At 37.7% G+C, this 24,762-nt stretch overlaps 2 protein-coding genes across 4 annotated transcripts in view; both read right to left on the bottom strand.

Moving 5' to 3' along the window:
* Nucleotides 1-12,631, bottom strand: part of CLECL1 (C-type lectin like 1) — a 32,373-nt gene extending 19,742 nt beyond the window's left edge. The window contains exons 1-3 of one of the 3 annotated variants that reach the window (XM_059886763.1): nt 12,541-12,631; nt 7,850-7,968; nt 83-668 (exon numbers count right to left, since the gene is read on the bottom strand). The gene's annotated coding sequence lies outside the window, so the exon portion shown is untranslated. Of the gene's footprint in view, nt 1-82; nt 924-7,849; nt 7,969-12,540 lie in introns of those variants that run through there. The other 2 variants (XM_059886762.1, XM_059886761.1) reach the window with 2 other exon arrangements.
* On the bottom strand, nt 11,731-18,851 carry CD69 (CD69 molecule). Its single transcript, NM_174014.3, has 5 exons — nt 18,701-18,851; nt 15,947-16,069; nt 14,608-14,807; nt 14,123-14,226; nt 11,731-12,877 (listed from the first exon to the last, which is right to left on the bottom strand). Exons 1-5 carry the CDS (start codon nt 18,762-18,764, stop codon nt 12,769-12,771), a joined length of 600 nt encoding a protein of 199 aa, NP_776439.1. The 5' UTR covers nt 18,765-18,851; the 3' UTR covers nt 11,731-12,768.
* Nucleotides 18,852-24,762: the final 5,911 nt, after the last annotated feature.

The raw sequence follows: 24,762 nt of genomic DNA, 5'->3' as shown, positions 1-24,762 counted from the left end.
TTAAACCTCACATATTGCAACAAATATAAAAAGGTAGGTGACTATTATCCTTATTTATTGATGACGAAGCAAAGTAACTTACCTAAAATCACACAGAAGGATAGGAGCTGATCAGAAATCTGAAAGATTATTTGACACCAACACATATAAACTCACTGGCTAAACTCAATGGCTTCTCTTGGAACCAGACGCTGAGTTTCAAAAGAGTATCCTCTCCCCAGGAAGCTGAGTTTTTAGTGAGTTAGATGAACCATTTACTAACATTTAATATATGAATCAAAAAAATTATCCAGCAGAGCAAGCACGAGGTTCTACTGCAGCCTAGAAGTTCATCAGAGAGAAACTTGAAATGAGACGTGAATATCAAAGGAAAAAACTAATTTAGTTTTAGTAACAAATAAGGCTGATGAACAAATGGACCAGCCAGGCAGAAAGGTACCGTAAAGAAGTACCTTCAGGATTTATAGCAATCCTTGTCACTCCAGGGTTTCAAAGAGCTTCATAAAAATAGAATTGCGCAGTTTGTAGTCTTTTATTTTGAGCTGCTCTACTCATCAGATTTTCAGTCCTTATTTGTGCTGTCACAGATACAGAGCATCATAGTACAGTTGTACCACAACTGACCTGTTTTATAGCTGATGGACATCTGTGTTGTTTCCAGTTCAGGGCTGTGATGAATAAAATTGCTGTGAATTTTTTTTGCACCATTCTTCATATGCATACCACTTTTATTTTTGTTAGCAAATAAGTCAAATTTCTGGATCCTGAGCTACCTGCATGTTCAGTTTTAGTAGACATTGTCAAACCGAGGGTGTCCTCCTCAATTTACACTCCCTTTAGAAGTTTTTCTTTTTTCCAACTAAAACAAATTCTCACTAACATTTGGTATTCTCTTTTTATTCTTGTTCATTTTTTAATTTAAATTTTGATACTGTAGTAGATGTACAGTCACTCCTTTTAGTTTTCATGTCATTTCTCTGATGACAATTTTGAGGGTTTTGATAAAGCTGATGTGACATTTTGATGTCTATTTTTTGTGCAACTCCCTTTCAAGTCTTTTGCCCCTTTAAAAATTTGCATTTTATTGTCTATCTTTTTCTTATTGCTTTTTCTTTTTTTTAAGCTGTAATCTCAGTCTTTGTTAAGAGAATCTGGGCGGCTATGGACACAGCTTCATCACTCACACAGACAGCTAAAAACTTCCCTTGGCCTTCAATTCCGATTGGTACAGCATCTCAAGATCAGTCAGAGGTGAGAGTTTTGGGCTTTTTGAAATCATTCCTGGACATTCATACTCTAAATGTGCATGACCTTCCAGATTGCTAGGAATAGGTTTAAAGTCCACTTTTCAAAATCCACATGCAACAGCACAAATAAGTATCAAAAATTTACCAATGAGCAAAATTTTTCCTTTTAAATTTTGGTCAGCTTTTTGTCTCCACGGATGGTATTGCTGCTTTAGAAAATGAAGCAGTTGTCACTGATGTTTTTGACAGACACCTAAGCAAAGTTATAGCTGGACATGGAACAACAGACTGGTTCCAAATAGGAAAAGGAGTACGTCAAGGCTGTATATTGTCACCCTGCTGATTTAACTTATATGCAGAGTACATCATGAGAACACTGGACTGGAAGAAACACAAGATGGAATCAAGATTGCCAGGAGAAATATCAATAACCTCAGATATACAGATGACACCACCCTTATGGCAGAAAGTGAAGAGGAACTAAAAAGCCTCTTGACGAAGGTGAAAGTGGAGAGTGAAAAAGTTGGCTTAAAGCTCAACATTCAGAAAATGAAGATCATGGCATCCGGTCCCATCACTTCATGGGAAATAGATGGGGAAACAGTGTCAGACTTTATTTTTCTGGGCTCCAAAATCACTGCAGATGGTGACTGCAGTCATGAAATTAAAAGATGCTTACTCCTTGGAAGGAAAGTTATGACCAACCTACATAGCATATTCAAAAGCAGAGACATTACTTTGCCAACAAAGGTTCGTCTAGTCAAGGCTATGGTTTTTCCTGTGGTCATATATAGATGTGAGAGTTGGACTGTGAAGAAGGCTGAGTGCCCAAGAATTGATGCTTTTGAACTGTGGTGTTGGAGAAGACTCTTGAGAGTCCCTTGGACTGCAAGGAGATCCAACCAGTCCATTCTGAAGGAGATCAGCCCTGGGATTTCTTTGGAAGGAATGATGCTAAAGCTGAAACTCCAGGACTTTGGCTACCTCATGGGAAGAGTTGACTCATTGGAAAAGACTCTGATGCTGGGAGGGATTGGGGGCAAGAGGAGAAGGGGACGACAGAGGATGAGATGGCTGGATGGCATCACTGACTCGATGGACGTGAGTCTGAGTGAACTCCGGGAGTTGGTGATGGACAGGGAGGCCTGGCCTGCTGCGATTCATGGGGTCACAAAGAGTCGGACACGACTGAGTGACTGATCTGATCTGATCTATAGGGATTATGGAAAGAGTTGTTGTTATGTTAGTCACTCAATCATTTCTGACTCTGTAAACCCATGGACTGTTGCCCACCAGGCTCCTCTGTCCATGGGAGTCTCCAGGCAAGAATACTGGAGTAGGTTGCCATTCCCTTCTCCAGGGGATCTTCCCGACCCAGGGATCAAACGTAGGTTTCCTGCATTGCAGGCAGATTCTTTATCGTTTGAGCCACTAGAGAAGCCTAGGAAAAGAGTAGATGATTTTAAAAGGATCTCACCTGAAGAGATCCTTCCCTGGTGGCTCAGACGATAAAGCGTCTGCCTACAATGCGAGAGACTGGGGTGCATTCCTGGGTCAGGAAGATCTCTTGGAGAAGGAAATGGCAACCCACTCCAGTATTCTTGCTTGGAAAATCCCATGGATGGAGGATCTTGGTAGGCTACAGTCCATGGGGTCGCAAAGAGTCGTACACGACTGATTGACTTCACTTTCACTTTCACACCTGAAGAACTGGAAAGTTTTAGAAAGTGGAAACTGCGGCGGAAAAAACCTCCTACCAGCAGAGGGCGCTGTGCGATTGTGGTTACCATAAACAATAACAGCAATCTGATTTGTTTAGCCAGTAGGAAGCTATTTGGCTATGGTTTTTCCTGTGGTCATGTATGGATGTGAGAGTTGGACTGTGAAGAAGGCTGAGCGCCGAAGAATTGATGCTTTTGAACTGTGGTGTTGGAGAAGACTCTTGAGAGTCCCTTGGACTGCAAGGAGATCCAACCAGTCCATTCTAAAGGAGATCAGCCCTGGGATTTCTTTGGAAGGAATAATGCTAAAGCTGAAACTCCAGTACTTTGGCCACCTCATGCGAAGAGTTGACTCATTGGAAAAGACTCTGATGCTGGGAGGGATTGGGGGTAGAAGGAGAAGGGGACGACAGAGGATGAGATGGCTGGATGGCATCACTGACTCGATGGACATGAGTCTGAGTGAACTCCGGGAGTTGGTGATGGACAGGGAGGCCTGGCCTGCTGCGATTCATGGGGTCACAAAGAGTCGGACATGACTGAGTGACTGATCTGATCTGATCTGAAGGTATTTGGAGAAGGCAATGGCACCCCACTCCAGTACTCTTGCCTGGAAAATCCTATGGACAGAGGAGCCTGGTAGGCTGCAGTCCATGGGGTCGCTAAGAGTCGGGCAAGACTGGCGACTTCACTTTCACTTTTCACTTTCATGCATTGGAGAAGGAAATGGCAACCCACTCCAATGTTCTTGCCTGGACAATCCCAGGGACGGGGGAGCCTGGTGGGCTGCCATCTATGGGGTCGCACAGAGTCGGACACAACTGAAGCGACTTAGCAGCAGCAGCAGCAGCAAGCTATTTTGCGACCCCATGAGCTATAGCCTGCCAGGCTCCTCAGTCCATGGAATTTCACTCAGTTTTAAATATTCCATATTTTTATATGCCTAAATAAGCCAAATTTCCCCCAGTCTGACTATGGGTCCTAGATCTGAAATGTAAAGACTTTGGGCAAAGTACTTAATTTCCTTGTGACTTGGTTTCCTTCTACATAAAACACCAATAGCAGTAACACCTGAGTCAGAATGTGAGAATTAAGTAAATTGATCATATTTATTTAGTCACTGATATAAATAATAGTTGTCGCTCAGTCATGTTTGACTCTTTGCGACTCCATAACTGTAGCTCGCCAGGCTCCTCTGTCCATGGAATTCTCCAGGCAAGAGTACCGGAGAGATGCACCAAATAAAACTGTTATAATTATTGCATTTAAAAATTATGTTTATTGGAACAATATCATCATTCAGTGTGAAGTTTTGTCACTTTTATATTTTTGGTGCTTTGGATAATATAAGGAACAGATGTCCTCAAATTTAGTCAAGTAGTATGAGTTGAAACTTGTGCCACATGGAATCAGGTATAATTCAGCAAAATGTGACTAAGGAAAGCCTGGGACAACAGTTCAGTGTCAGAGATAGAAAATAACCAACAAGTTTCTAGGCACTCAACAATAAGTTTGAGAATTATTCAGAAGAAATTTCTTAAAGGGAGCATGAGACTTCAAGTAGTCTTATTTGGCTAGTCATAAAAGGCATGGGTAATCATTCAATAGGTCATACTAAGCCTGTCCCTACTGAGGGCAACTTATAAAGTAGGTAAAATATTTTAAACCATATTAAAGGCATCAGTGAGATGGCAAAGTAATGAAAACCGGCATAATGCAAATCTAGAAGAAGCTGAAACCAGGAAAGAAGAGCTCCTTTATCTATAGAAGATTTTCAAAGACGGACAAAAGAAACTGAGTTCCTGAACAAGGCTTTGGTGTCTTAGAAGTGAGAATAATTCTGGTCTTCGAGTGGGATTGAGGGACTGAAAAATCAGTATATCTGGCTGGGTTGGTTCACCAAAATCTACACCCAAGGACATGAGTTTGCAGTCTGGAAACTACTGACAATTTAAGTCAGATGATTCTTTGTTGTTGGGGCCTGTTCAGAAGTTTCCTTTACTTCTACCTTCTGGATGCCAGGAGCAAACCTCCTCCTGCTTTTACTCCGTACCATGTTGAAGAATCAAAAATATCTCTAGACATGGCTAAATATCCTTTGAGAAACAAAATCCTCCCAGGTTGAAAAACACCGCTCTAGGAGGAAGACTGATCTGAAAGCAGGCTGGTCTTTGAAGGAGACCAAGCTCAACTTCAAGTCCCTTCAGTATCTAAAGTTAAAGGAAGGGATCCTAGATTGTTCATGACTCTGATGATTTGCTAGAAGCAAATTTAACCTCTGCCAGATGCCAAAGAAAAATTATACTGAATGAGTTGTATAGGAGAGGAAGAGTTTACTGAAGCCTGTTTTAGTAAGTGAAGAAATTGAAATAAATTCTACTGAAACAAAAGGCAAGAGGATTTCTGAGTGTTGGAGTCAAAGGTGCTGGAGAATGTTAGAAGGTAGTCAATGTACTTAGGCCATTTGTGTTGGCTTATTGGTGCTTATTTGCTCAACAGTATTTTAGCCACATTGTTCTATGGTGGTTCTGTGGTTTTTTAAAAAAAAAAATCTGCCAGGATTGGGAAAGACCTGGGTTTGATCCCTGGGTGGGGATGACTCCCTGGAGAAGGAAATAGCAACTCACTCCAGTATTCTTGCCTGGGAGATCCCATAGACAGAGGAGCTTGTGGGCTACAGTCTATGGGGTCACAAAAAGTTGAATACAGCTGAACACAGCACATACATTTTGCTCTTAGGTTAGGTTCCTACGCTTCTATTGAGACTGGGAGGCAGGGCTGCTCTCTCCTTGGTGATTATACTTCAAAGGGATGGCTCACAGGTGCCTGAGAAAAGTATTTGTGGGCTGTCAAACTTGCAAGAGGCTGGAAGAAAATTTATATCTGAAAGCAACAGAGAAAGAATTTTCAATTACAAAATTTTTTGAATAATGCTCTAAGAAGAGGGAGGTCAGGAGTCTGCAGTCAGGAAGAAACCTAAGATTTAGTTACTGTAAGAGGAATACTAAGTCTGGCTTGGTCAAAGAATATAATATTATTTTAGTTCTAAGACATTTATTACAGTCTTTCACAGACAGAATCTAGTATTCCACAACAGTGGTACAAAATGGGTATTTGAGTAAATAAGGAACATGAAAAATAACAATTAGAAATAATAGCAGTTAAAGACCTCCAAGGGCTCTAAGTAAAGTAAGTAAATGAAGGTCACTCAATCGTGTCCAACTCTTTGTGACCCCGTGGACAGTAGTCCATGGAATTCTCCAGGCCAGAATACTGGAGTGGGTAGCCTTTCCCTTCTCCAAGGATCTTCTCAACTCAGGGATAGAACCCAGGTCTCCCACATTGCAGGTGGATTCTTTGCCAGCTGAGCCACAAGTATTAATAAACTTGAAAGTATTAATACAAAGTCAAGCAGACTTTGACATAGGAAAATCCAAATATAATTTAAAGATAATTAGCCTTGCATATAATTATTTCTTAAATATACATATTTTGTATTTTAAAAAGAAATACAAATAGTTGAAATAATAGCATATTTAAAATGAGTTCAAGGAAATAAAATACATTAGAATTTAGGCTGAAACTTGGAAATTACAAAAAATGATGAAAATGGAATTTTAGAACTAAAAATTATAATGATAAAATTAATATCTCAGAAGAAATAGAATTTTTCTTAGTTTGATAATATGTATCACTACCACCACCCCTCCACAAAGAATAAACAACCAAACAAGCAAAGAAAACTATATTAAACATCATGTTAAAGGTAATTGTTGAAAACTTTCTCTTTGAGATTGAGAACAAGACAAAATATTCACTGTCATCACATTTACTTAACATGATTACTGATGGCCTTAGCAAATACAATAAATTTTTTAAAGTTATAAAGATCTGAAAGGAAAAATCGCAGCACACATCAGCCATAGATGCAATCCCACTTATAGAAAATTCAAGTAACCCTACTGATAAATTATTAGAATTAATAAGTGAGTTGAGAGGTCCCTGGATATGCAAAATGAATATAAAAATATCAATTGTATTTTTATTCAACAGAAACTAGCTGAAAATGAAAATTATTAGTTTTCTCTTGATGCCATAATTACCACAAATCCCACATTTTAAAATTACATGTATTTATTATCTTAATGTTTCTATAACTCAGAAGTTCACGTTCAGTGTGACTCAGTTCTCTCTGCTTAGGGTTTATGAGGCCAAAATCAAGGTGTCAGCAGGGTTTCCCTTCCCTGAAGGTTAAAAGAGCAGGAACTTAAGATGAACTCTCAGTAAACTAAGATATCTAATTAGTCATCTGTGGAGAAATGTTTGAACTGCCAATGTTTGGGGTGGAGAAAGAACAGAGTTGGATAAGGGATCACTAAACCAAGCTGAGTGTAGGTAGCAGAGATTTATAATGGATTTTACCAGCAGTGTTACGATGTTCTTTATCAATGTGTGTTCTTTGAAGCTTGTGCAAGTAGTTGGGAATGCCAGTTTCTTTGGCTGAAGTGGTTTAATTTTCACTTACTTGCTGACTGCCCGCCTCTCTCATCTTCTTAAGGCCAATGGCCTTCTTTATCCTGCTGCCTACTCCATCTTCAAGCCAGCAAAAATGCTTCTAATCTCTCTGACCTCTCCTTCAGGCCAGTCTCTCTAACTCTAGCCAGAGACATTTCTCTGCTTTTAAAGTCTCATACACAGGCAGAGTTCAGAGATAGTACAGGTTTGTTTCCAGACCACCACAATAAAGGATATGTCACAAGGAAACAAGTCAGGCAGACTTTTTGGTTTCCTGATGCATATAAAAGTTATATTTACATCATACTGTAGTCTATTAAGTGAGCAATAGCATTGTGTCTAAAGAAAAAAAATCAATGAACATACCTTAATTTAAAAATATTTTACTTCTGGGACTTCCCTGGCGCTCCAGTGGTTAGGACTTTGCCTTCCAGTGCAGAGGGTGTGAGTTCCATCCCTGGTTGGGGAGCCAAGATCGCACATGCCTTGAGGCAATAAATAAATAAATAAGTAAAACAGAGACAAATTCAACAAAGACTTTAAAAATGGTCCACATTAAAAAAAATCTTAAATAAATACTGCTGATAAATTCTAATCATCATCTGGACCATCAGTGAGTCATAATCTCTTTGCAATAGAAACACCCAAGATTACTGACCCCAGATCATCATAATAAATATAAAGAAATATTGTTAGAGTTACCAAAAAGTGACACAGAGACATGAAATGAGAAAATTCTGTTGAAAATATGGCACTGATAGGTTGTTTGATCCAGAGTTGCCACAAGACTTCAAGATGTGAAAAATGCAGTAGGCAAAGCACAATAAAACAAAGTATGTTTGTAATTAGTTTGTGGCTACCTATACAATTCAGGGTAATCTATCTGAAAGCTTATAACAGTAACTCCATCAGAATTTCTTGCTTGTAATATGACATATTCATATTTTCCAAAATCATTAATTTTGGGGGGCGGATTATCTTGCCTAATGTGGGGATGTGTGCTAAGTTGCTTCAGTTGTGTCTGACTCTTTGCAACCCTGTGGACCGTATCATTATTGCCAAATTCAGACTTAAATTGAAGTAAGTGGGGAAAACCACAAGACCATTCAGGTATGACCTAAATCAAATCCCTTACTGTTATAAATGGAAGTGACAAATAGATTCAAGGGATTAGATCTGATAGAGTGCCTGAAGAAACTATGAATGGAGGTTCGTGACTTGTACAGGAAGCAGTGATCAAGACCATCCCCAATAAAAAGAAATGCAAAAATATAAAAAGGTTGTATGAGGAGGCCTTACAAATAGCTGAGAAAAGAAGAGAAGTGAAAGGCAAAGAAGAAAAGGGAAGATATACCATTTGGATGCAGAGTTCCAAAGAATAGCAAGGAGAGATAAGAAAGCCTTCCTCAATGATCAATGCAAATAAATAGAGGAAAACAATAGAATGGGAAAGACTAGAGATCTCTTCAAGAAAACTACAGATGCCAAGGGAACATTTCATGCAAAGGTGGGCACAATAAAGGACAAAAATGATATGGACCTAACAGAAGCAGAAGATATTAAGAAGATGTGGCAAGAATACACGGAAGAACTATACAAAAAAGACCTTCACGACCCAGATAATCATGATGATGTGATCATCCATCTAGAGCCAAACATCTTGGAATGTGAAGTCAAGTGAGTGTTAGGAAGCATTGCTATGAATAAAGCTAGTGGAGGTAATGGAATTCCAGCTGAACTACTTCAAATCCTAAAAGATGTTGCTGTGAAAGTGCTTCACTCAATATGCCAGCAAATTTGGAAAACTCAGCAGTGGCCATACGACTAGAAAAGGTCAGCTTTCATTCCAATCCCTTAGAAAAGCAATGCCAAAGAATGTTCAAACTACTGCACAATTGCACTCATCTCACCCACTAGCAAAGTAATGCTCAAAATTCTCCAAGCCAGACTTCAACAATATGTGAACCATGAACTTCCAGATGTTCAAATTGGATTTAGAAAAGGCAGAGGAATCAGAGATCAAATTGCCAACATCTGTTGGATCATTGAGAAAGCAAGAGTTCTGAAAAAACATCTACTTCTGCCTTATTGACTACACCAAAGCCTTTGACTGTGTGGATCACAACAAACTGTGGAAAATTCTTCAAGAGGTGGGAATACCAAACCACCTTACCTCCTGAGAAATGTGTATGCAGGTCAGGAAGCAAGAGTTAGAACTGGACATGGAACAACAGACTGGTTCCAAATAGGACAAGGAGCACATCAAGGCTGTATATTGTCACCCTGCTTATTTAATTTATATGCAGAGTACATCATGAGAAATGCCAGGCTGGATGAAGCACAAGCTGGAGAAAAGATTGCTGGGGAAAATATCAATAACCTCAGATATGCAGATGACACCACCCTTATGGCAGAAAGTGAAGAAGAACTAAAGAGCCTCTTGATGAAAGTGAAAGAGCAGAGTGAAAAAGTTGGTTTAAAACTCAACATTCAGAAAAGTAAGATCATGGCATCTAGTCCCATCATTTCATGGCAAATATATGGGGAAACAATGGAAACAGTGACAGACTTTGTTTTGGGGGGGGCTCCAAAATCACTGCAGATGGTGACAGCAGCCTTGAAATTAAAAGACGCTTGCTCCTTGGAGAAAAGCTATGACCATCCTAGACAGCATATTAAAAAGCAGAGACATTACTTTGCCAACAAATGTCCGTCTAGTCAAAGCTATGATTTTTCCAGTAGTCATGCATCGCTGTGAGAGTTGAACTATAAAGAAAGCTGAGCGCCAAAGAATTGATGCTTTTGATCTGTGTTATTGGAGAAGACTCTTGAGAGTCCCTTGGACTGCAAGGAGATCCAATCAGTCTATCCTAAAAGAAATCAGCCCTGAATGTTCATTGGAAGGATTGATGCTGAAGCTGAAACTCCAATATTTTGGCCACCTGATGTGAAGAACTGACTCATTTGAAAAGACCCTGATGCTGGGAAAGAGTGAAGGCAGGAGGCAAAGGGGATGACAGAGGATGAGATGGTTGGATGGCATCACCGACTTGATGGACATGAGTTTGAGCAAGCTCCGGGAGTTGGTGATGGATAGGAAAGCCTGGCGTGCTGCAGTCCGTGGGGTCCAAAGTGTCGGACATGACTGAGTGACTGAACTGAACTAGGGTTCAGTTTGAGCTAAGTACTGTTCTAAGTCCATTTTCTTGTATTAGCTAACTTAATTTCTAGCTAATAATGAAATTTCTACCGAATTCTAAATAAACAGCTGGTCAACTAGTGAGGTAGAGATGAAACTCGTGAAAGGTTGTTGTTGAACCACGCAAAGATGTCAGCATCCTTGGCCTCTGGAGGAGAAGTATTCAATCCGGGGCCAGAGACGAGGCTTGATTGCTCAGAGCTTTTGTGTAATAAAATTTTATTAAAGTATAAAGGAGATAAAGAAAGCTTCTGACATAGGCATCAGAAGGGGGTAGAAAGAGTACCCCTTTGCTAGTGTTAGCAATGGAGTTATATACTCTCCAATGAATCCAAAGAATGTCTGGAGGTTGTAAAGACCTCACCAGACCTACTCCCATAATTTACATTCTAAAATAACAGAATTAGCCAGAAGGTTTAATCCAGAGACTGTCCTCAGGCAGGATACATAATCCTAAGGAATGTAGAGGGAAAAAAATGTTTGTTCTTTCTTCCTCCTTGAGAATTCCAGACCCTTCTCTCCTTGGGGAGAGAAACTTGTCTAGGAAATGACCCTCTCACTTGGACAACATTTGCATCAACATGTACAGGCTACTATATTTAAAAAGGATGACCAGCAAGGGCCTATTGTATAACACAGAGAACTGTGCTCAATGTTGTGTGGCATTCTTAACGGGAGGAGATTTGGGGGAAGGAGAGATGCATATATAGGTATGGCTGAGTCCCTTTGTTGTTCATCTGAAACTATCACATTATTAATAATCTATACTCCAATACAAAATTAAAAAGTTTTAAAAAAGAAAAAACTGAAGTTATAGAGTGAAAATTTTTTAACTGACATAAATTCCTCTCAAGTCAATTAGACTATTTACTGAACTTTTTCTGTATAGAGCTCTCTGAAAACACACATGAAAACAACTTTCCAGGTACAAATAATTATAAAGTTAAGGTTTTATAATAGGTATGTCTTCCAAAAAATGTTATATTATTCTGTTTCTTTCTTTCTAGTATGAGATGTAAGTTTTAATATATTTTGTAGGCATCACCACTTCTTAGAAACCATTTTGTTTATTTTACTTTTATTTTAACATACATAAAGGCAGCTTGTAATTGCACTGGATACAAAAGACAAACAAATAAACACACCTTATTGCACTTAGGAAATATTTCACATGAAGTATTGCACATGATAGAATTGTATCAGGAAAGCCACAAATTGATAAGCAGATAGAACTATTATTTTTCCAGATTTGAACAATACAGACTTTTTCCTGAGAGACATTTGCCACATCACATATTGCACATTTTCCAACACGTTTATCTGTTTTACAAATATTCCTCATGTTCTTCTTGTCCTTACCTTTGTGAGAGACTGTATATAAGGCAATACTTTATATACTTTTGAAAAAGGCAAGTTTACAGTGAAGAAGTGAAAAAAATAACATAAATACCTAACCACCCCATTCTTTGGGGGAGAAATGACAAAAAAAAAAAAAAAAAAAAGAAAAGAAAAGAAAAGAAACTTGACAAACTTCTTTAAAAAGAGAGAAATATTACAAAGCTTCATTTCATAAGCATTGCCCATTTACTAATGTCCTTGGAGTTAGCAAAATGCATTTAGACTAAATCTCTGTGCTGCTAGTTAAAATTTTCTTTGTTTATGTTCAGTTTTTAATACCACCATCTAATTCCTTCATACAGTACAAATGCATGAAGGGCATACATTGTTTGTAGTCATTCAACAATAAATAATAACTCTAAACCTAGTTATTTTATTATCTCTGAATCAAAAATATATAAAGTGCACTCAAAAGCTTTGCAGTCATTTATCTCATCCTTGGACAAGATTTATCAGTCACCTGTGACACTTTCAGATCATGGCAGGAGTACTCCATAATGCAGACATGCCTGGAATTTTTCTCCCTTTTTTCCAGTCTTGTGTGGAAGAAAGTTTCCCAAATAATACAAACTTTTTTTCTCACAAAGTCTTAATGGGAAACTTCTGACCAGAGAGCAGCATTTGCCCACAGTTGTCATATTTCCTAGAGTTCCATGTTAGAATGTCTATAAGCAAATATGATTCCTCTTTATTTGGAGGGTTTGCTACATATCCAGTGTAAATTCTTGTCACATTCTGTGCTGCTGATCTCTGCACTGTTCAGAACTGCACAGTTCTCAGACCCCGTAAGGTTGAACCTGTCAAACAATAAAGAAACCGGAATTAGTTTCAGCCTATCATTTCCGTTCAGTTATATGAAAATCAACTTTGTGGTGGTGGTGATGGCTTCTGCTTTTTTTGTTGTTGTTTTTTTTAAGATGTAATGCATGAGGCAAGTATGCCAGTCAAATGATCACAGAACAATCTGTAGAGACAGTAGACAAAGATGGAAAAGAATAGTATGTGGAGAGAAGATACAAACTTAAGAGTGAAGAGCTCCATTCATTTGGCTGGTGTGTCACTACAAGAGTGACTCTTATTCATTTTTGAGTGCAGAAACCCTTCGAGAAACTTCCCAGAAAGTGCGCACGTTCAACAATCATGCATATTAGTTCATACAGTTATGGGGGGTAACAGCCCCTGGTGCCCATTTGTGGATGTGGGGCATACTAAGGATTCTTTTTCTAGAGATTTAAACTAGTTCTCTGAATCTCTCATTTTCATGAAACTAGAGACCTAACAGTTCATTCACATCTGAGTGACAAAGATTAATACTAAACTTATACGGTGTCCTTCAAACTTGAAAATATACAGGTAATGGAAATTAAGTAAGCATCTTTAATTTTGGGGCAAGTTTTCTCTCAGACCCATAGAAGCTTCTAATTATCAATAGGTATTGGAAATATTGTTCTTTATCCCTGTGGATATGAGAACTGGGAAAGTTAAAAGGGAATTCCTTTCCAAAAAGTATCTTGTCAATTAAATAAAAATATTAGATTGGAAATTTTTTTCACATCATCATAATTATACCTGGAATATTTGAATCTTATTTCACTAGAATTTACTGAGATCAAGTTACTAGAAGTACTTATTGTATGAACTCCAAGCAGATAAAAAAGGATATTACTATTAAAGCCCTTCTTTAAGAATTCCATAGTTTAGCTGTCCTCAACCATTTTGGTACCAGGGACAAGTTTCATAGAAGATAATTTCTCCATGGACTGGGGCAGGGGGATGGTTTTGGGATGATTCGAACACATTACATTTATGGTACACTTTATTTTATATATTTTTTAATCAGCTCCGCTTTGAATCATCAGGCATTAGATCCTGGAGGTTGGAGACCCTTCCCACAGAGTATAACATACAAAAGAGAATGTTAAAGCTCTGCTTCTAAGAGCACAACCCTCATAAAGAACAACACTTTGAAAGAAAAAACAGGAAAGCTGCCAGCTTTGGGAGCTGGCAGCCTTGGAAGCATAAAGAGATATCTTGAAACTCACCAGTTGTTAAATTCTTGGCCATTTGACCATTTCCACGTCTGGCCAGCTTCATTTTTCAGCCCGATCCAGTGTTCAGCTCTACCCACATGTTGTTTTAAAAAGTTCTTGAAGGAAGAACAAAGGAAGTGTATGTTAAACCACCCCTCTTGGTATGTATGTAATACATTCTGTTTTTCAAATCTGCAAGTAGTAAGCATTGTAGCTCAGCTGATCATTTGTATTAACTAATGATTAATAGTGCGATGTGGGTTCAGCTCATTTGGATTTCTGATCTTTGAAGCTAAACACATCACACTTAAAGACTACACTGGACTCTCATTTGGACCTTAGACTGATCATGTGGTTTCTTGTGACTAAGTTTTCCCGGGTCAGAGACAGACAGAATATCTACACTTAGAAGGAAACAGAAGAAAATCACGGATTAGCTATATAAAATAAAAAAGAATACCAACACTTTATGGAATTCTTTTTGAATGCCATCTTACCATGTCCTCTTTAGAATCAATGACAGCAAGCGTGGCACCATGTTTGGAGCAAAAGTTTTGGGCCAAGGTCCAGTTCTTTGTTTTCTTGGAAATAAGGTAGTATTTCCCCTTGTGTCCAATCCAATCATCTGAGCATGGAAACACATGGGTGTTTGGTGGCGCTGATGATGCATATTGTCCTGGACAGTTGTACTGGCCCACTGTGAACATAAAAATGGTGTGTTTTAGCAACACAAGGAACCAAGTACCCATAGGGTACAAAGTAGTTCAGGGATACTCTACTAGGTGATAAAGGAAGAGAGGAAAGAAGATGAACTAAAAAAAAAATTTTATGGAAGTATAGTTGACATACAATATATTAGCTTCAGGTGTACAGCACACTGATTCAGAATTTTTATAGGTTATGCTCCATTTAAAGATATCAAAAAAGGAAGGTAAATTCCATAGAGAGCAAGAAGGCAGTTTTTCACTTTATCTGATCTCTTATTGTACCTCATCATCATTGTACAAGGTCTAAGAAATAAGAGGGTGTCACTTTGGTCAGAAAATGGTGGGGAAATTTAAAAATCTTGAAAATAGTCTTTTGACTCTAGTTGAAAAGGGGTATAAGGTATAGGGGTTGGCTGAAAAGTTGGTTCAAGGTAACAGAAAAACTGAATTTTATGGCCAGCCCTATATTATAAATTCCAATTAAGGTTTTGCATTTGAATGCAGAGGGGGAAGAATTTGAAGACGTGATAGATATAACTCTATATGGCAAGGTGGAGGAGAGAATACTAGCAGAGTAGCAATTCAGAATACAAAAAGGTTTATGGCTGGGGAATGTATCCTAACATTGTAAAATTTCATGTGTGTATAAAACACAAATGAATCTTGGTATAGCTGTATGCTTCAAATACCGTAACAAAACTAGCTCTTGGAAGCTTCTAGATATATTCTTAATTATCTCAATTATCCATACCCACTATTGTGTGTCTTTTGAGATAAGAGACTGTCCAATTCCTGATTAATCTATGGCTTAGATATCATTTTTTAATCAACAATGAATGGGCAGCCCACATTTTTCCAATTAAATATCAATTTGTTTAGAATCTAAATCAACCCTTTCTGTTCCAGAGTTAAATATCTTCTCACATGTAATTTTATCCCATGGTATTATATAAATCATAGACAATTTTTAATAGTTCTGAAGCACTAGAAAACTAGAAAAGTATTGTATCAGTTATCTAAGGAATGTGGAACCATATTTTATATTTCCTAGGAAATTGACCATGTACGAAAAATGAGATGATTTAAGATTAATCAGAATTTTTGATGAACTCATGAAGTGCAGACTCACCTGATAGAGCAACGAGAGCTATAATGAGAGTGGTGATGAAGACCACGTTTACTACAGCACATGGGATAGGAACTTGAATGGACCCTTCATGATATGTTGCAGAATAAGTCCCAGTGGCATGACCTGAAGAGAGAAAGTGGATGATGAGGCAGGCTATAGAAGTAAGAAAGAGATATTTGATTTTCTCTTGAGGCATTTAAAAAAATATATGTCTCCCTACCTTCTTATGTGAAATTTATAAGTTACGTTTCCTCAAATTTTGAATAAGTTATTTTTGGCTAGAAATGAAACAATCCAGTCACAATAATGAGATTATAAAATATTTGCCCAAATATGTACTGAGTAGCTATGAAAATCAACATATATTATAATTGTATTCTTTAAGGTTTAACTAGACAAAGAGATGCTGTTTTCCTTCAAAGCAATTTACTATGCAATGGATGTTAAGACAACTTTTGCCTCTTCTGAAGGTTGTTTTTCCCAGCATAGATCTGCTTTCAAATTTTCCAAGAGAAGACTTTTCTTCACTCCTATCTGGTTCTATTTCTCTCAACTTGTTAAAGCAAATCTTTATTTTCTCATCAGCATACAACTATTACCAGAAGCAGCGCTTGGTAGTTGGGGTAGCAAGTTCAGAGCTCTCTGTCTAGTTTCACTTCTCACCATGTGAGACTCAATGAAGGGGCTCAAACTCAATGCAGGAACATCTCTGGCTCCTCAGCAGGTATCAACACATCCAAGTAGCTCATGGATGCCAGAGTCCACTGGCTTATCCACTGGACTCACACTGTTGGCTTGGACATCCAGTGGATAAGCTGAGGAGGTGATTCTCTGATTTTAAGTTATATCATTAGTTCATTAGTTAGGGCTATTGTTATTCACAGTTTGTTTTATCACCTAGGCAACAAAACATTCCCCTAAGAGTATACTTCCGCTTTGGTTACAAGCCCTGTCCATTAATGGAGAAATTTGAAAACAAATCCTCTAGTACATATTGAATCCCTCAAGGGTGGTGCTCAAAGATTGTTCACACTGATAAAGCTACAAGAGCAGCATAGACTTAATATTCATAAATCAAGTATTCAATAGAAGATTGGGATGATTTCAGGAAAAGTTCACAATTCCTACAATTAATTCCTTCTTATTTCAACTATGCTATTATTGAATGGTTTTATTCTTAAATATACATTTTCTTTCAGGAAGTTCAGCTGAGTCATCAAGTTATGGGTATCTGGTCACCAAAAAATTTGTGTGGCTTGCAATATCCACACTTGATTTTGTGTTCCTAAGTGAAAGATAGTTTTATCAGAGGCAATGAATGCTTTTCTAAAGCAAACCATGCTAGTAGACACATATTCAGAAAACAACCCCCTCCTTTAGGTATTTTCACCTCTGTTGTTCTGAACACATTCTTTGTTACTGGATAGTTGTGTTTACAAGTAAACTCTAGTTCCTACCTTCTAGTGTTTGGGGCACCTCATTAACATGAGAGGAAGAGAGAGAGAAATGAAATAAGTCAAGAAAGTTTCACCAAAAAAGTTATTGGAAAACAATGGGAAAATCCTGGTGACAAGAGATGAAAAGGTCTGTGGATAGATTAGACAAACAGAAAATGAGAAAAGTGATACAGCAAAAGTGTAGATTTTGACGAAAAATAAAAGAAAGGAAGAAAAATGTCTGATTCATATAGAATTTGAAGTCCACGATTAGAAAGGTGAAATAGAAAAGTGAGTGCCAAAGAAGTGATGCTTGCAAATTGTGGTGCTGGGGGACTCTTGAGAGCCCCATGGAGGGCAAGATCAAACCAGTCAATCCTAAAGGAAATCAACTCTGAATATTCACTGGAAAGACTGATGCTGAAGCTCCAATACTTTGGCCACCTGATGCAAAGGGCCGACTCATTGGAAAAGACCGTGATGCTGGTAAAGATTGAAGGCAGGAAGAGAAGGGGGCAGCAAAGAATGAGATGGTTAGATAGCATCACTGACTCAAGAGACATGAATATGCACAAATTCTGGGAAACAGTGGAGGACAGGGGAGCCTGACATGCTGCAGTCCTTGGGTTCACAAAGAGTTAGACACAACTTAGTGACTGAACAGCAACAACAACAAATAGAAAAGTGAAATGGAGGGAAAGAGTACCCATAGGACTAGAGAAGAAGACTGTGTTTTCAAGAATTCTTTATGAGGTTCTCACAATAAATTGCCTTTGGACACTATAAATATTCAGATGCTTATATGGCTATTCTCTCAAAGTCTGGAAACCTGTGTTCCTAGCAACTGGAGGATGTTTTCTTGAGAACACAAGATAAAGCCCATGAAAATCACACAATGGTACAAGGTTCAGCCAGTCAAGAATGAAAAATAGAATTTTTCATAAAGAGAGGCAGTGCTTCCTAAGGGATGTCCAGATGGCTATGAAAAAATGATACTTCACTGGGCTAGGGAGGGGATTTTCTAATTAAATCTGAAAAACTGAGATGGTATAAAATAAAACAAAGACGTAGATTTTTAAGAAGTTTCTAAAATTCACCTTTGTGATTTCATTTTGTGTCTCAGGTATTCTGTGTTCACATAGATAAAGAAATATTTACTTCTTCCCACTTTCTCTTGTATCCTGATCAAATAGAACATAGCCAAGTTTTTCCACAAAAGGCAAGCTTGATTTTCTCCCTAACTACTGGTGTATATCATAGATAGATATAAACATAGATGTAGATATTACCAGTATTTAGAGAAAAAGAATCGACTTACTTTGTTGTTCTCTTTTCAGGTGCAAGGAGCTGGTCTCTGTTGCAGAAAAATCTTCAGAATTCATCTTCATCCTTGTCACAATCCCCCTGGTTAATCCCACGTGGAGCCAACCTACAGTGAAAGTCTCTGCTGGAGCTCTTGTTCCGTCTCTGTGTCTTTGAGATACCTCAGCATTTATATTCAGCTATGTTGTCTCCACCCCCTTCCTCTCACCTCCTAATCGCTCAGATACTCCTGTTCTCTTTAATTTATGCTCCAGAGGCTCAGACAGTTTACAATGTGTTGTTGTGGTGAGCTATGGGTTTCCCCTGCCATCTGAAATGTGCTTTCTCACAACTGTAGGTGCAATATGAAGAGGCAAGCGGGAATTTCCCAGAATCTGAGATATCCTTTTTAAATTTGTAGAAAACAAATAGTTTAGGAAATAGAATATCCAAGTAAAGAATTAAAAGTTAGAGATTCCTATATTTGAGATGGAAATAATTTGAAGAGTCATATTTCCCTGGAATCTCATTCATTCATTAAATCATACGTTTAACAACTAATATGCATTGAACATCTGCTATGAACCCAACACCATTTGGGGTTAGAAGATTTATTGTTGGTTAAAAAATCTATCCTCATGGATCTTTCTCCAGTCTGGAAGTGTTTTACTTAGCGAGCTATAAACTGGCTTTTAGAAATGTGCCATTCACTTCTTCCCTGGGAACTAATTTCTTAAGTTATTATCTAGTAAGTAGTTGCTTTAATGCAGGAAATAGAAACCTTGTGGCTGGAACTTCCTTTCTATGTTCTAAAATTGTTTATCTTAAATGATCTATTTCATTTATCTCAATTTTCAGGTTATATATTACTGTCATTTGGACTGCCTTATTTCCCCTCAGTAATATCTTTTTATTCTATTTTTCTTCCATTTGCTAGATTAGAGTATAATTACTATAAAAATATATTACCATAGTATCAATGTCATACAGGTAAATTAATAAGCTCAATGCAAAAATAAATACAGAATGTCTATATCCAGTGATTTAAGGAGAGGATCAAAATACTGCTCTAATTAATAATTTTAGTACTCAAATTTTGTCATTAATGTGACTTGAATAAAGATATTCTGTTTTCAGAATAAGGCCTTTGTGAAAATGTTATGGTCAAGTGGGTAGGAAATTAACATCTACTGTAGGCTTGGGCTTCTCCTGTAGCTCAGTTGGTAAAGAACCTGTCTGCAATGCAGGAGACCCAGGTTCAATTCATGGTTTGGGAAGATCCCCTGGAAGAGGAAATGGCAACCCAGTCCAGTATTCTTGCCTGGAGAATCCCATGGACAGAGGAGCCTGGCATGCTACAGTCCATGGAGTTGTAAGAGTCGGACACAACTTAGCAAGTACACCACCACTGTAGACTGCTGCTGCTGCTGCTAAGTCTCTTCAGTCATGTCCGACTCTGTGCGACCCCATAGATAGCAGCCCACCAGGCTCCCCCGTCCCTGGGATTCTCCAGGCAAGAACAATGGAGTGGGTTGCCATTTTCTTCTCCAATGCATGAAAGTGAAAAGTGAAAGTGAAGCCACTCAGTAAGTGTCCAACTCTTCGCGACCGCATGGACTGCAGCCTACCAGGCTCCTCCGTGCATAGGATTTTCCAGGCAAGAGTACTGGAGTGGGTTGCCATTGCCTTCTCCACCACTGCAGGCTAGTAATTATCATTTAACACCACCATTATGGCAGAAAGTGAAGAAGAACTAAAGAGCATCTTGATGAAAGTGAAAGAGGAGGGTGAAAAAGTTGGCTTAAAACCCAACATTCAGAAAACTAAGACCATGGCATCCAGCCCCATCACTTCATGGCAAATAAATGGGGAAACAGTAGAAACAGTGACAGACTTTACTTTTTGGGCTCCAAAATCACTGCAGATGGTGACTGCAGCCATGAAATTAAAAGATGCTTACTCCTTGGAAGGAAAGTTATGACCAACCTAGACAGCATTTAAAAAGCAGAGACATTACTTTGCCAACAAAGGTCCGTCTAGTCAAAACTATGGTTTTTCCACTAGTCATGTGTGGATGTGAGAGTTGGACTATAAAGAAAGCTGAGCACCTAATAATTGATGCTTTTGAACTGTGGTGTTGGAGAAGACTCTTGAGAGTCCCTTGGACAGCAAGGAGATCCAACTAGTCCATCCTAAAGGAAATTGGTCCTGAATATTCATTGGAAGGATTGATGCTTAAGCTGAAGCTCCAATACTTTGGCCACCTGATGTGAAGAACTGACTCATTTGAAAAGACCAGGATGCTGGGAAAGATCAAAGGTGGGAGTAGAAGGGGACAACAGAGGATGAAATGGCTGGATCACATCCCGATTCAATGGACATGAGTTTGACTATACTCCAGGAGTTGGTGATGGACAGGGAGGCCTGGCATACTGTGCTCCATGGAGTTGCAAAGAGTTGGAAAAACTGAGGGACTAACTTAACTGAGTCACTATTATCTCACTCTTTTAGTTTATAGAACATGTCATCATCTGAGATTTTGTTTTTAATTTTTACATAAATGCATATTTTCTAAACTATCAATTGTTTTATTTACTTCCCTCACTGGGAAGTAAGGTCTTTAAGAGCAGGGACATGGTTGTATTTTACAACAATGCATCTCTTGTACCTAGAATAGAGCTTAGAACATAGGAGTTCAACGAATACTTGCTGGATGGATACATCAAATAATATATGTGAATATCAACTCAAGCACTTGTTACCTATGCAGATTTGCAGATATACAACTCTACTGGACTTTGGCTTTGTTAAGTGTACAATGAAAATATTAATATCCAACTTATAAGGCTTTTATAAAGAAAACATCATAAATGAGAAAATTAGTTTTCTACCACTGTGTTTGCATAGATTAGGCCTTTAGTAATAAGTGAAGAAATAACAGTTTGATTAAGATCATGGGAAAGAAAAATTCCTCCTTTGATGGAAGATGTTAACAGATAATAACTGAGCAGTCACAGTATAGTTGCTGATATGACTTAATGTGACTCTTGTCTGTCTAGACTACAGGTGAAGAAGTTGTAGTCTCTTATAACTCTAACAGCTTTTGTGACACCAAAACACTTATTTGTGTTCAAGTTTTCTTATTTCTTCAGTCATAATCAGGTGAATGGATACTATACATATATACTTATATAAACATGGTTATATATATATGCACATGCATAAATACTTTATACGTATTGTATATTTATGTATAGTGTATGTAATAACATATGTATACTATATGTACTACATGTTATATACACTACTATGTAATACATGTAATAGATCTTCCCTATATATATATGTATAATATGTGTATTATATGTTACATGTGCCATTGTACACAGAAAACTGATGTCTGGTGATCTGATTTTATGAAAATAAATGTCTTTAAATGTTATAACATTGATCAAAATCTGTTATTTTTGTTATGAAATCATTTTTCTCTATTTGTTTTTTATGAAAGCAGTATTTTGTTGAAATTAACACTTTGCAAGGTGGGAGTAATCAGACGCTGAAAACATAAAACCTAATCAAATTACCAAGAACATATACTATTGATGGGCTTCTTAGGTGTATCCACTGGCCCTCATACTATTCAATTCAATACTTAATTGAATACCTCATACCTGATATAATTCAAGTCTTCTGCAATAACTTGAATTTCATTGCAAAATTAATTTTTTAAATTTTATTTTATTTTTAAACTTTACAATATTGTATTAGTTTTGCCAAATATCGAAATGAATCCGCATTACTCCTCCCTCCCCTTCTGCAGTCGTTTTTTTTTTAGGTGTAAGAAATCTGCCTTATATTTGAGAAAGCAGTCAACTTAAATCCATGCAGAGGTGTGAACAATGAATAGGAGTTAGCAAGCACAATTCTGGTTGATACCTGTTGTCATGATGTAATTATTAAAAGCCTATAGTTTCTCTTGCAAGAGTGTCTTCCCATGTGAATTCTATGTTTATATTACTAATCAGTGTTTGTTAAATCAAAGAAAGATAGCTCACCTATGAAATGGCACTAAATAGGACAAAGCAAAGTGTACAGGGTCAGGGCGATGTAAGAGAGACTTTGGGGTCAGAGGGTATTTCGGTTGCTCTTTATTCATCTAAATATGGAAGCCAGCTTCCTGTGTGGTCACCCCTGATGGATTCAGTTCTCTGAAGCAAAGAAACACATAAAAACCCTAAAGAAACCAAACTTGTGCAAATACACTCTTTCCTTACAAAACATACATGGTCATAATATATAACTTTCACTTTTTTAGAGATCTTTCTGAAATTTCATTTCATAAAGAACATATCAAAACTTTGAGGGCTATCACAGGGCAAAGATTATCATTAAGATTTCACAGTTCAATTGAGAAAACTGAGACTTAGATAGAGAAATTAGTGCCTGGACAAATTTGGAAGAAGCCACTACAACTCAAAACAGTTCTCCTTCACGTTTGACCTTATATGAAGAATCCGGGGGAAGGTTCCAGAAAGGAAATGAAGTAATGTGAGCTGCATGCAAAGTGGTACAGAGAAGACAGGATATACAGTCCTTATTGGGCAGCAGTTCAGCAGAATCCTTTTTGGTGGCCTACGTTTACAGAAACCGCAAACTTCAGACCTGATACAATTTCCGGAGACAACCTGTTCATCTTTTTTTTTTTTTTTTTTAAGTTTCCTTTTTCTTTCAATGGGTGAGTTAGGTTTCTAAACAACTTTTAATCTTCTTGAGAATCACGGCTTCCATTTTTTGTTTGAATTAAAACAAATTATGCAAATTGGTCAAATTTATTTTGAAATCACAGGTGTGTGAGTGATCTCATATTGGTTACCATAAAAGCTCAGAAGAGGTAGCCTTAAGTAAATAAGTGGGGAATTTCCACTGCTAACCACTTTCTTACCTTCTCTTCTCTTTGAATTGACTCTTTGAACTTTCTAATTTTCCTCTTTGGTGAAATATCTTCTCAAACACAGAAATGAGTTGGTTTGGAAAGTATGAGCTGGTATGTTTCTTCTTCCTAACTTGACATAGTAAAGGTGAAATACAATGTTCATTATTATGTAAACCTGGACTCTGAAAAATCTATTTTTGAAAGTAAAGGACATAAAAGAACTATACCAAGGATAAGATATATCTTTATGTAAATTAATTCCAGTCTACTTACATGTAGAAAATATTTTGGGAGAATATTCTCAAAGATAGTAGTATAGAAATAGCAAATATAACATGTAGAAATTTTAGGTAGATAAGGGCCTGTGTCACTAAATGATGAAACAAATAATTCTATTTGTATGTGAATCTTGATAGATGCATGATGAATTTCAACAGAACTGCTTCTCTCACCTCCTTTGGATATATTTATATCTACTAACATAGTGAGAGAAAAACCTCCAGGCAGAAGACATCATCGTTCAGTTGCTCAGTCGTGTCTAACTCTTTGTGACCCCATGGACTGCAGCATGCCAGACTTCCCTGTCCTTCATCTCCCAGAGTTGCTCAAAATCATGTCCACTGAGATGGTGATGCCAGTTAACCATCTTATGCTCTGTTGCCCCCTTCTCAAAATCTTTCCCAGAATCAGTGTCTTTTCTAATGAGCTGGTTCTTCACATCAGGTGGCCAAAATATTAGAGCTTCAGCATCAGTCCTTCCAATAAATATTAGGGTTGATTTCCTTTAGAATTGACTGGTTTGATCTCCTTGCAATCCAAGGGCCTAAGAAACTTCTCCAACACCACAGTTTAAAGCATCAATTCTTCAGCACTCAGCCTTCTTTATGGTCCAACTCTTACATCCATACATGACTATTGGGAAAACCACAACTTTGACTGTACGAACATTTGTCGGCAGGTAGAAGACACTCAGGAATTATGACCACTCTTTTGCTCAATAAATTTGAAGTTCAAATGTATTAAACTATTTCTTGATAGATTTTTCTGGCCTTTACTGAGGCAAGATGTTAGGGAAGGAAGATGAAACCCATGAAAAAGGGAAGGTCAAAGCAGGCATGAAATGTCATAAGTGTATTATGTATAGT

Source organism: Bos taurus, chromosome 5, assembly GCF_002263795.3.
Source record: "Bos taurus isolate L1 Dominette 01449 registration number 42190680 breed Hereford chromosome 5, ARS-UCD2.0, whole genome shotgun sequence".
Classification (NCBI taxonomy): Eukaryota; Metazoa; Chordata; class Mammalia; order Artiodactyla; family Bovidae; genus Bos; species Bos taurus.
This window is presented reverse-complemented; position numbering and strand designations above follow the sequence as displayed.